General features: G+C 39.5%; 1 protein-coding gene across 1 annotated transcript; it reads left to right on the plus strand.

The window, feature by feature from the left end:
* The first annotated feature begins 7,191 nt into the window (after positions 1 to 7,191).
* LOC141433093 (dual specificity protein phosphatase 14-like) lies at positions 7,192 to 12,046 on the plus strand. Its single transcript, XM_074094930.1, has 4 exons — positions 7,192 to 7,477; positions 9,555 to 9,783; positions 10,132 to 10,268; positions 11,167 to 12,046. The coding sequence occupies exons 1-4, from the start codon at positions 7,374 to 7,376 to the stop codon at positions 11,354 to 11,356; spliced, it is 660 nt and encodes a 219-aa protein (XP_073951031.1). The 5' UTR covers positions 7,192 to 7,373; the 3' UTR covers positions 11,357 to 12,046.
* The last annotated feature ends 576 nt before the right edge of the window (positions 12,047 to 12,622 follow it).

The following is a 12,622-nucleotide window of genomic DNA, read 5'->3' on the forward strand; positions in this document are numbered from 1 at the left end:
GGTCCCGGATTCCAATCCCGGTGGGGGCATATCAACCGATAGCTTGTGTGATGAATAAAATGTAGTACTCGTACTCGAGTCAGGGATGTTATATGTATTAAAATATATATACTCGTAAAGTATATTTATCCATTGTTTAGCAATATAGTACATTCGTTTATATAATTTTTAGTTATTTATTAAAAAACAGCTAAACATAAACGAATTTTCTGCTTAGTTTTAAATTTCTACGGAACTCTCAGTGTACGAATCCAACTCGCAAACAGATGGCTTTTATTTTATCATTTGTCGCGTAATTATTAGTTATAATGCATTAAATATTTCCGTAATATATTTAAACTATACGTCGTAGTTTAGGTATAAAATGTAGTCTTTTGATAACCGACTATAGAATTTTAGTCTTTATGTTATCTAATTCCATAGTACATAAAACAGTTTAGGATAGCATGTTATCGGATAAACAAGTCAAGGAAACATCTATAACATGAAGATAAAGATTAGATTTTTTTAGAATATTCTCAATACGTTTAAAGGTAAGCGTCCACTGATTCGCATCGATTTGTTGCTTTGTATAGAAATGTGCGATCCGTACAGTGCGGGTCAGTGGACGCACTTGTATGACTCTCTATACAAAGAATACTACAATCCGTTTGATGCGATACGTCCGAACCGTACGATGTGGATTAGTGGACGCTTACCTTTAAGCAGGGCCACAGTGTAACAAGTTTCCCTACACAGTAATCCGACGGAGACGTCTAGACAGAGCAATCGTGCGGGGTGTGAGGGGTGAGACGAGCCCCAGCTGCATACTTCGCCGTTCTTAGTAGCTTGGGAAAAGTCTTCTAGGGCTATCGCTTTTTTAACATTTAAATTTATAATAAAATGTATTATGGTGCATACGACATGTACTGTGAGTGCGTGCAAATCATCATCTCGCATAAATAAGGAACTAAGATTTCGTCTATTTATATCATCATCATCTCAGCCTATATATGTCCCACTGCTGGGCACAGGCCTCCTCTCAGAACAAGAGGGCTTGGGCCACAGTTCCCACGCGGGCCCAGTGCGGATTGGGAACTTCACACGCACCATTGAATTGCTTCTCAGGTTGCAGATTTCCTCACGATGTTTTCCTTCACCGCAAAGCTCGTGGTAAACTTCAAATGTAATTCCGCACATGAATTTCGAAAAACCTCACGAGGTGCGAGCCGGGGTTTGAACCCACGACCCTCTGCTTGAGAGGCAATAGGTCAAACCAGTAGGCCACCACGGCTCACACGGATCACGGCTCTATTTATATAATTATACTTATTTAAGTCAATCAATAACAGGAACTTTAAGTCCGTTAAGTCTAGAAACCGAAAGTATTTGTCGGTTACTAATCTATGAAAGTTTGTAGAAAAAAAAAGTTTTTTATTTAAAAAAAAATATAATTTTGATACTCTTACCCCTAGTAAGTGTGTCACCCCTAATTCATTTTGTTTTATATAATTTCGCAAAATCAATATTACCAATTCGTAAAAGACCTTCCAAATTTTAAATTTGTGACAACCCTTCCTTACTTGCGTAAATACCTATACAGGCGGCGGTATCGCTCAACTTCAAAGGCGTCGGCCTACTGGTGGCAATAAGCACAACTAATAACTTAATTGTAATTTGATATAATTCAGCAGAAAACTAAATAATTCGGCATTTTTAGCACTGCAGCGTTCACTCGCGCGACTCGATTCGGTTTTAGTTTAAAACCCGAGCGCGCCTTGTTTTATAAAATTCGTATGCCCAGTTGGGCCTGTACTTTGACAGAGGAGAATGCGGCGAATGGCTACTCCCTTCCGTAGGAAGCCCGCGTTGCTCTACTTAGAGCAAATATCGTTTCATAAATAAATCGCTATATGACCAATGAAAATTATGGAAAACAATACATAATTACGCATGTGATCAAATTCAGCTGTGTGGACTTTATTTCGAGCAGAATCGCGAATAGGAAGAAACAATAATGGCATAAGCCTCGTATAATCCAATGGCACATGAAATTCAGGCAAACTATAGAGAACCATTTTTTAAAACGCTGTCTTTTCTGTATTCGCAGGCTCCCGCTCGGGCGCGCCCCGCCGCCCCGCGCGGGACCCCCGCTCCACCATCACGCAGGGCGTCAGGGGCGGCCTGCCGCTCATACTGACACTAAGAAATGATCGCGGTGATACATAACGGCCAATAAACTAATAATGTATTCTTCTGACTTTTTATAGTAGATTATTGTCGTGGCCTGGAAGGACGAGCTTGCGAGTCCGTTTAACTAATACGCAGCCAGCAATTGCTATTCCAGCCGAGACTAATATAAAGCTTTTCTCAAAAATGGTGAATAATTCTGAAATAGAATAAACTTTTTCTCAAAATATATTATAAAATTTAATTTTATTCCAATATTTTTCTTATGCTTTCCCGCCTTTTTTCATTAAAAATAAACTGCAGGTGTATTTTTCCACCGAAAACACCACAAGCTATTTCAGACCCAATAGAAAATATCTGATACCGGCCATTAGACTTCGCTGTATACGACTTGTGCCAACATTTCCATGGCCTTTTTAACTTAAAAAAAATGTGACTGATTGCAGGCGCGCTAATTCATTATTGTCGAGCTAGCGCGCCTGCAATCTTCTTAACTTTTTAATTTTTCGCTGACCATAAACTATGCACTTCACCTTCTGATAATGTAAAGAATAATGACAACTTTTACGATCAATTTTGAGAAAATTAAATTTTCTCAAACACGACATGAAATATTGACGTTGTGTTACAAATAATAGGCCGAGAAGTATCGCGCTACAGGCGCTGCGGCTCACAATCAGCCGCGTGCGCGCGGTCACTCTAGCGGCCTGCAAAGAGATTTCATACAACTTTGCAGGCCGCTGGCCGGCAATGTGACCGTCTTTTGTTTCGACACGCGCACGCGGCCCACGCCCAGCACCACCGCCTGCAGCCCGCCAGCAGCCAGCGCGACACGCGCGCACACAACAGAGCGACCAGACTAGCGTCCCGCCAGCTTCATTTCTCGTTTTTTTTTTATTTCATGTAATGTTTGAGAAAAGCACTATACAAGCCTCGGCCGGCAACCCCCTACTTCCCCGCCTCTACAGTAATGTACTATTTAATCAAAGCTACCTATACTGAAGTGTGTCGCGACGCTTCTGCAATATGTGCAGGCTGGCTTGGGGGAGAGGCAGATAATGTATGCAAAACGTCATGGCAATCATTTCAGTAATTAAGGCATGAACGCAGAACAAATAAACCCATAGTAAAAATACCACAAACAGGACTTATCACGCTAATACACACGAGTAATATTTACCTCGACGTTTCGACCACATTACAGTGGCCGTGGTCACGAGTGAACTGAAGTGTGGGTGTCCAGTCTGTCTAGCAGCGCGACTGCGAGTCCTTCGAATTACGTTCGCACTTGATCACAAATGGTACCGGCACTCGTATCACGAACTACCCGCTCCTGGCTCGTGACCACGGCCACTGTAATGTGGTCGAAACGTCAAGGTAAATATTACTCGTGCGTGTTTGCGTGATCAGTCCCTTTTGTGGTATTTTGACTACGAGTGAAAATCACGAAAGTTATTAATACGTCAAACAAACCCATTTTCGCATTCATAATATTAGTAAAGCATAATAATATCCTCATTACTGAGGTGCAGGACCTAAACCACAGTCAGTGCTGGTTTTTTTTCATTTTTTTTGTGAGCTATGTGGTGGCCGAGTGGTTTAAGACCTAGGCCTCCAGCATCGTACGCTCGCACCTCCGATTTTTTGAAATTGTAATAAATTGCGATTTACCAAGCGGACGGTGAACGCAAACATCGTGAGGAAACCTGCACAAAGAATACTACGATCCGTTGTGTGCGTTCCCGATGCGCACTGGGCCCGCGTGGACGTTTGCCTTAAGCCGTGGTGGCCGAGTGGTTTAGCCTGGTGGCCGAGTGGTTTGACCTGCCTGTGGTTCTGCCTGGTTTCTCAAGCAGAGGATCGTGGGTTCAAACCCGCTCGCACCTCCGAGTTTTTCGAATTCATGTGCGGAATTACATTTGAATTTACCACGAGTTTACGGTTGAGGAAACATCGTGAGGAAACCTGCACAAACCTGCGAAGCAATTCAATGGTGTTGTGAAGTTCCCAATCCGCACTGGGCCCGCGTGGGAACTAATGCCCAAGCCCTCTCATTCTGAGGGGAGGCCTGTGCCCTGCAGTGGGACGTATATAGGCTGGGATGATGATAATCAGCACAACAAGACTAGGTCATGAGGTTACAAAAAAGTGAATTATACATTACACACATTCACTTCTTTTCCCAATTTAACTTCTGTTGGCTTCAGTTATGCATGCGGCTTGTTTAATTCGATTGATACGACTTTTTGGGACGATGAAACAAAACATTTAGAAATAGCCGCTGCGACTCATCACATTTTAATTTGTCACGTGCGTTTCAAGGTTGTATCGTGCAAATAGCGTGAACGTGTGCAACTTGGCAGAGCAATGCCCGGCCCCAAGTGTAACGAGAAGGTGATCAACCCTTACGAGTTAGTTTAGTTCAACAAGACCTTATTTGTATTTTTTTTTGTGAACGACTGTGTCGCTCTGAGGATGAACTCGGATTGAGTTCGAAACGCGTCGGTTATGGTAGTGGTTTGGGTTGGGTTTGTGTGTGTTCTTACAGTATGGAGGTGGAGGAGCTGCATGACACATTTTTTTCATAGATATAGCTATTACTAGGCAATTGTTTGTGGGCAAAGTAATTTTACTTACTTACTGTCATTAAGTAGGTACTAATGGAAAATGAGCATGTTTTGCAGGTGGCAGGACCTTGTGCAAGGTCCGCCCGGATTGCTACCACCATCTTGCTCGCTAATCCTGCCGTGAAGCAGCAGTGCTTGCACTGTAGTGTTTCGGTGTGGAGAGTAAGACAGCCGGCGAAATTACTGGCACTTGAGGTATCCCATCTTAGGCCTCTAGCAACGCAAGTCGTCTGCAATACACCTGGTGCTGCAGATGTTTATGGGCGGTGGTTATTTCTTACCATTAGGAAACCCACTTGCTCGTTTGCCATCCAATCGATTAAAAAAAATGACAACTTGGAATTTTAGGTCCAAGCAGAAAAATGCCAATTTGAAATACACAAGTAAAACTGTCTACAGATCTAAACTGAACTAGTGAGAACTGTGTAAAGATCACAGAAAGCTATTTTCTGCGAGTAGCACAAAATTTATTGTCGTCGAGATCCTTGAGGAAGGTCCATGTTTAGCAATGAACGTCTTCCGGTTGAAATGATTTTTCCGATTATGCTTAAAATTTTAAACTTATTTTAAAATGCGATTATATTTAACTGAATGTTAAATAACTAACTGAAACACTCGGTACACGAGTCCAACTCGCACTTGACCGTTTTTTTAAATCGTTGTTTTACTTGAATGTTTAGTTATTCGTCTAACACTTGCACCACACCCTACCCGGGTCACCGCTACCGCTTGACATTAAATTTCACAACTCCTAAATACCTTTGCCTCGTGTTTACAATATCAATAAAACTGATTTAATTCGAGACAAACAAGCGAGATAATTATGCCTGGCATGCCCGGTTTTATGGGTGCGCATTTTTTTACATAACATTTCAAGTTCTATTTTTGGAAGTCTGAAAATGTTTTTCATACCATTTTACATCACTCTTCATATTTATTTTTTAATACTAACGATCGAAACTTATAATCATCGGAATTCATAATATCACTATAATAGGTACACCTTGTTCATGGTTTTCCTTGTTCATACTAATATTGGTTTTCATATATTTTCTTATACTAACGATTTAAACGCCTAAACCTTCTAATTCATAACGTCAAAATTCATAACTTTTTTAATACTAATATTTGTCTTCATATATATTTCTTAATCACAAGTGTTATTTACACGCATTATTGACGCGCAGGGATTTGGAAAATTTTTGATGGTGCGAAATGATGTATTTAAGGAAGGACTGCATTAGGTACGACGACGAGCGAAGCGAGGAGTAGTGTTAGTTAGAACTGTGAACCGCGAGCGCGAGCCGAGCCAGCGTGCCGCGGCAGCGGCCGGCGAAGCGCCAGGACCGAACATATTTTTCAACTAATAATTAACGATATACTTAAGTAAATCTTATTTTGAATAGGTAGGTAGTTACCGGTATGAAAAACAAAATTATGACTTAAAATGTTTTCTTATCAATATTTCTTTCATAATAATATTGACTCTCATAAAATTCCTATTCCTATTTTTTATTTTACTACCAATTTGTGTTCATAATAATCACTCTTCATAATACTTTTTCTCATACTTTTTTTGTTCATAAATTTTTATTACTAATTTCAGAATTCATAACAGACAGTGTTCATATTTTTTTTACTCATAATGTCATTACTAAGAACACATCTCAACTCAATGTTGTTTTTCATAAAAAAATTCCTTCATAATTGATTCATCTACTATTTTATTTTATTTTTGTCACGCTATAAAAATAATGATGAAGAGTGTCATTACAAAGGAAGACAATAACTGTCTCACGACCCTGAGGATGAGCGGGAATTAATCATCGGGCGGAAGTACCGAAATAAGAATAATACGATGTAACAATAGTACGAGGCAGTCGAAACGTAAAACAATTTAAAAAAGTTGAATATCGCCTTTATCACTACTAAAACTCAGGTCATCTCGCCGTCATTGGTATGACTTAGCCTAGTAATTTGTGCTTACAAAAAATAGGTACTCCCGTGGTAGAAAAGTAATTAAACGATAATCCTAAAGACAATTTGTAAAGTTTAACCAAAATAAATATCGACTTAGACATCATTCTGTAAGAGCTGCAAGTGGCACAGTTTTAATCGTAAAATTCCTTAAAAATTCCCTACCACACAAACTCTTTAGTAATTTTATTTTTAAATGAGATGCTTAAAATTTTTGTCCCAAGATGAACTTCATGAAGCAGCCAAACTTTTATTCAGAAACGATAGCTTCAAATGTAAATACTTAGGTACTTTATTAAAAGGCACCTATCACCTCAGTAGCACCATAAACAGTATGTAAACAAAATAATCGTCAGAGTTGTACGAAAATAATCGTGGAATGCCGGATATTGCGCCGTTCAGGATGCGCGCTCAGGTGGCTGCGCGCGCGCCGCCCGACTTCAGTTCAGCTTCAGACTGCGCGAGAGACGGACGTCCCTACAATACAACCAACACTTTATCGATATTAAACACGATAACGGAAACAAAAATTTACACTCTATTTTTCGAAGTGAGAAGTGATATTGAGGAATTGCAAAGGAGTTAGGGATAGTGGTTAAAATGAAGGTACTTACAGTTGAAGACAAAGTGTCGTGTGTTGCCGACGACAATGAACCGACTGTGGAGACTGACACGCCGAAATTGACCAAGGAAGAATTGAACAGGTAGAGTACAGGCTGGACCCATTTTGAGTTGAATTAATTTAGAGTAGACTTAGTAACTTGAAGACTAGGTATATCAGCAAATAAATTTGAATGTAATCAAATTAATAGGTTGCTCGTTGCTAAATTTTCGGAATTCAACATAATGTAGCAAACGATCTTATGTCCAACAGCGGACATCCTACGGCTGATTGTTGATGATGATGATGAATATCAGAAAGAAAAAATCAAAAATAAAAAATATCTTTCAAAATGACAGTCGACGGCACGTACCCAACGTTATAGGATATATGCTATAGTAAATAATTAGTAACATGTTTACAAAATGAAACTTATCAAATTTTTCTAACTAAACGTGTTTCTTTTTACTTAATACTTAACAATCAAAAAATTTAATTTCTTTGGATAGCAAATAATTAGTGCCTAATTATATTCATCAACAAAAGATAAATACTACATATACCATACAATCAACGAACAGAAAACAAAGTAACTTGCTTACCTTGTTCCAACAATAGACATCTAAATCAACCCAAACAACAAGGTTTTGTTTCAGCTCTTCTGTAACACTAAGACCTTAAGGGGCTGTTTCTCCGCCCATTGATTAATTTTATTTGACGCACAAATGTGATGCCGTCTCCGTCAATTCGAACAAAACAAACAGAGACGGCAACACATTTAATTTTATCCGTCAAATGAATTGGAATGGATAGTGACACAGGGGGTGAGTTTAGGAAACAAAAACAAATGGTTAGGCAATCGAAAAATACAGTTCACGGGCAAAATTGATCGGCGTGGATCCCTGAGGGCATTCCACTAGGTCAGCGCTGGCGCCGAGCCAGGTGACACAACCGCGCGGTATGCGCGTGCGGTGTTTACGTCCGAAGCGTCCACGGGGAATGTCTGAAAATTGTAATTTGTAATTGTAACACGACTACACAGAATAATGACTACTTTAATTCAATTTTTGAAAGTAGCTCCATCGTTACTATCGATGATTCCGCCTATGTCGAGGTTAGAAAAGTTCGGTAGCTATACTTAATGGATATTCTATCTATATAATACCTTTAAACGAGGAATTCTTGTATATATATCAGAATCTTGGAAACGGCTCCAACGATTTCGATGAAATTTGGTAGGTGGGGGTTTTCGGGGATGACAAATTGATCTAACTTGGTCTTATATCTGAGAAAAAGCTTATTAACAAGTTTTAGCCCGAGAAAAACTCGGTCGCCCAGGTACTTTATTGAAAAAACAAAGTTAAGCAAAGTTAAGCACATTTTAGTGGTGTCAAAATATATGAATTTGTCAAACTTTCATAACTATGTATGTCTAGATTCTTTCCGGCTTTATTGTGGACGTACTTAGAGTTAAGTACTCGAAGTCCTCCAAATTATGATTCGGAAATTTTGGGTTTGGTCTTTGTTGGGTTTTCATTAACTTTATGAAGTCTTTTGTAGGTCTGTAACACTGATACTCACCAGGTAACATGAATCCAGGTTTTACGATTGTCTGTTTAAGAGGATATAGTTTAAAATCCACTAGGCCTACCACGAGTTTTACGATTATGGTCATGGTGTTTACGACAGAAGCATAAAAAAAAACTTAGTGGTCGTTGCATAAGGTGTTCACTGTTACTTTAAACAATAATAAATTTTAAAGTATTTCAAATTCTTCTAGTTAATGTGTCAGAATGGTTTTAATTTCAATTGCATCAGCAAACACAAAATAAACTCAAAACGCATAAAAATTGACGGACGACGATATCTTGATACTCCATTAGCTGAGAAGTTTAACTTGAAAAGCTAGTTTGGGACTGAAAGTTTAATAACCCACGACTACAGAGCGAGAGACAACGAAATTATCAAAATTATTAAAAAAAACAATCCTCACCTCTCCAAAAAAAATTACAAAACAAGGGATAAACAACTCACATTTTTTCATCGCTGCAATTAACTTCGTTTTAGTGTAAAGTTTACACTGTAAACGAATGGATAACGACCATATTTATTGAGCCGTTAAAACTTTATCGTCGATATGCATTCGCTGTTCGAAGTACTCATCCTCCCATTCTTTGCAGAGGCTGCCCGCTCGGGGTATCTCGGGTGACGTCGGGCGTGTTCGTGTGTGGTGCGCATGCGCTGCCCGGTGCAGTGGCAGCGCTAAGGCCCGGGCTGGTGGTCTCAGCAGCGCCCGAGCTTCCACCGCCACCAGAAGACTGCGCCCCGAGACACTACGTGCCTCTTCTGGACACCCCGCATTCCGATATGCATCCACACATGGATAGAGTTGCTGACCTGATCAATGAGGTATGAACATCGATATGATATTATTTGTCTTCAATGCATTATGTTCATTACTTTGTAGAGCTATCGACTTACAAGGTGACCGATCAAATGCCGGAGTGTAATAACTACTGGGATGACATTACGGGATTCCCGTAAATGGTCCATGAAAGTCTTAGGCGGCACTGAATAGAAGATCCAACAGGAAATTGGTCGTGGTCTTATTTTCATAGAAATAGATTTGCTTTTTCCCCGCAATAGTAATCATAACCACAAACGAAGAACTGATTTTGAAAATCACTTCCTATTTCAGGCTTGGTATATTAAGTGAACCCAACAACTCAAAGTAATGTAGGTATTGTTTTGGCACAGGTCGTTTCGCGAGGAGAAGTGGTACTGGTCCACTGCGTGGCGGGCGTGTCCAGATCCGTGACCCTGTGCCTTGCGTACTTGGTCAAGTGGGAGAAGCTGACCCTCCGGGACGCATACCATCATATGAAGCAAAGACGGTAAGTCATTAGCACTAAATCAACATGAATTATAGAAAATCTAAACGGATCCTTAGACCAAAAGCCAGAGCCCTGTGCAAACCGCGCCGGCTTTAGCCCGAAGTACAGTTTGTCTACTCCACTTCCACGCCTCCGAAAAGGCGCCATCACAATTATATTTTTCACTGGCAACTGGAAAATGGCACCCCTTGCCATCTGGTGCCTAGAGCAACCGCTCTTCTTGCTCTGGCCCAAGGCCAGTGCTGAAGCAAGGGAGGAGGGCTCCATCTGAAGCCAAATACTCGCTGCTCCTTGAGGCTTGATTTCAATAACTAGTAAGTAATTAGCTTGATTTAAGTTAGTGCAACTTTTCTTCCGACTGTTCTGTCTGATAGATCTGACATTGTAAACATAAGCATTATTTCTGTTCATTTGTGAAATCGTACCAGTGGGTCAACTCTTTTTTGAGAACATTCCGAGCGATTGATCAAATGACGTGGATTTGATTTTCCCGTTTGTTAGACTCAAAATTCGCAATAATAGGATAAAGGGGATTTTAAAACTCTGGAGATTGATTGGATGACATGACCTGCATACTGTGCTGGCGTTTTGATTTGAGAAATGTACATTCGTATCATGGTAATTAGAGAACATCATAACACATGTCATTTAAAGTGGGTTTGTTTGAAATAATAAGCAATTAATTGTCAAAATTTCCTCACCAGAGGCATTTTCTTAGTCAACGAAAAGGTCAACGACATAGAAGTGTGGTTATTTGGGATTGGTTAAATATAATATTTTGTAAACGTTTTAACTAAGTATTCGTTCATTAGCACAAGTCATGAGCTAAAAAAAAGCGTCAGCTTAGCACTTTCTTTTTCAAATGAAGAAAAAGGTTTAAATTATTTTTTTGTTGCAGACCCCAAATCCGACCGAACACCGGATTTTTCAAGCAGCTGATCAAGTTCGAAGAAAGGTTGTTTGGCGCCGCCTCAGTGAAGATGGTGTACTGCGAGGCCATCGATAAAGAGATCCCTGATGTGTACGAACCCGACTACCGCGGCATGACGTGGTTCCGTAAACGATACGGACCTATTGAGAAGTGCTGAAGAATAATAATACATAGTAAGGATGAAAAGAGTCTCTATTTGTTATAATTTGAGTGATTTAGCAGGCAGCTCCTAGACTATATTATTATTTTATGTTGGTTCTTTTTGCGCTCGACTAGTGTTTGCGCGCGTAAGATGTTGCATTGACTGTTACATAGTGTGTTAGATACTGTTAAATGTTACACTGTATCGTTTTGTGCGCATTATTAAACCTGTGTATTACACAGTAAGAATCTGAGTAGCGTGCTGCTGTGAAGTCACTTAAATGATGGGAAATAGAGGCTCGGAGTGAATGTGATTAGTAGTTATGAAAGTGGTTGTAAAGATGATGAAAATGACATAAGACTGAGTGAATTTATGTATTTGAATGTGGTAAAAGAATTTTGTAAGACTGGTGATGATGATTGAGGTAGAATGATATATGATGAAATGATAAGTAATCAATATGCAAGGGTGAACTTTGTCAATGATGGTGTAGAGTTACTCCATATTTGTGCTGTAAGTTAATACGGGATCGATCAAGATGTCTCAAATTTAAGGATAATGTATACGTGAATAATGAGCTTCTTATTAGATATTAGATGTCAACTAAAGCAATGTGATATATAATTTCTATGTTATCTTAGTTTCATAAGTTATTTATTTGTGTTTATATTATTGGGACCAAAATAAATAAGTCATACCTTTTAATTTTGTTTTCTTTAGATAGATAGATAGATAGATATAATCTTTATTCTTCAAAACAAAGACATGGCTTTGGCATGGTCTTTCTTACTCATGATTTCACATCGTCGCTTCATTTATAGCTAGACTGTAGTGTTAATTAAATTTGTATCTAACTAATCGACCCAGATTGATCGAAGAATAAACTTCTTTGCCACAGGCGTAAGAGACGATAATTTTTCGTACCCATCAATTATCGCTTATTATGATTTCTCTAAAGCAAACAAGGTGTTACCCAGTTGCGCATAGTAGAGTAATGAGTCACGAGTTGTTGGCCCCGTGGCATTGAGCGCTGGCGCAGAAATAGACCAGTGTAAGGGGGGAGGGGGAAGAGGAAGCGGTCGACTGAAAACCGGCGCGCTTCCTCGTACGGCACCGCTACAATCTTTGGGGTAGTTTGAGGGGGTTAGTATCATTTCGTATAAAAAGCAGCTGGTCTACATAGCAAATTAGCAAGTGGTCTAAGAAGAAATTAGTCTAAGTAGCAAATGGTCTAAGAAGCAACTGCTCTAAGTAGCAACTTGTTTAAGTATCAAGTGGTAT

This window comes from Choristoneura fumiferana, chromosome 12 (assembly GCF_025370935.1).
Source record: "Choristoneura fumiferana chromosome 12, NRCan_CFum_1, whole genome shotgun sequence".
NCBI lineage: Eukaryota > Metazoa > Arthropoda > Insecta > Lepidoptera > Tortricidae > Choristoneura > Choristoneura fumiferana.

Bases quoted from the DNA above. Each gene is read 5' to 3' on its own strand.
- LOC141433093 (XM_074094930.1), top strand. From the start codon at position 7,374: ATGAAGGTACTTACAGTTGAAGACAAAGTGTCGTGTGTTGCCGACGAC. The intron at 7,478-9,554 runs GTAGAGTACAGG...CATTCTTTGCAG, and splicing joins ACCAAGGAAGAATTGAACAG to AGGCTGCCCGCTCGGGGTAT. The intron at 10,269-11,166 runs GTAAGTCATTAG...TTTTTGTTGCAG, and splicing joins CATCATATGAAGCAAAGACG to ACCCCAAATCCGACCGAACA.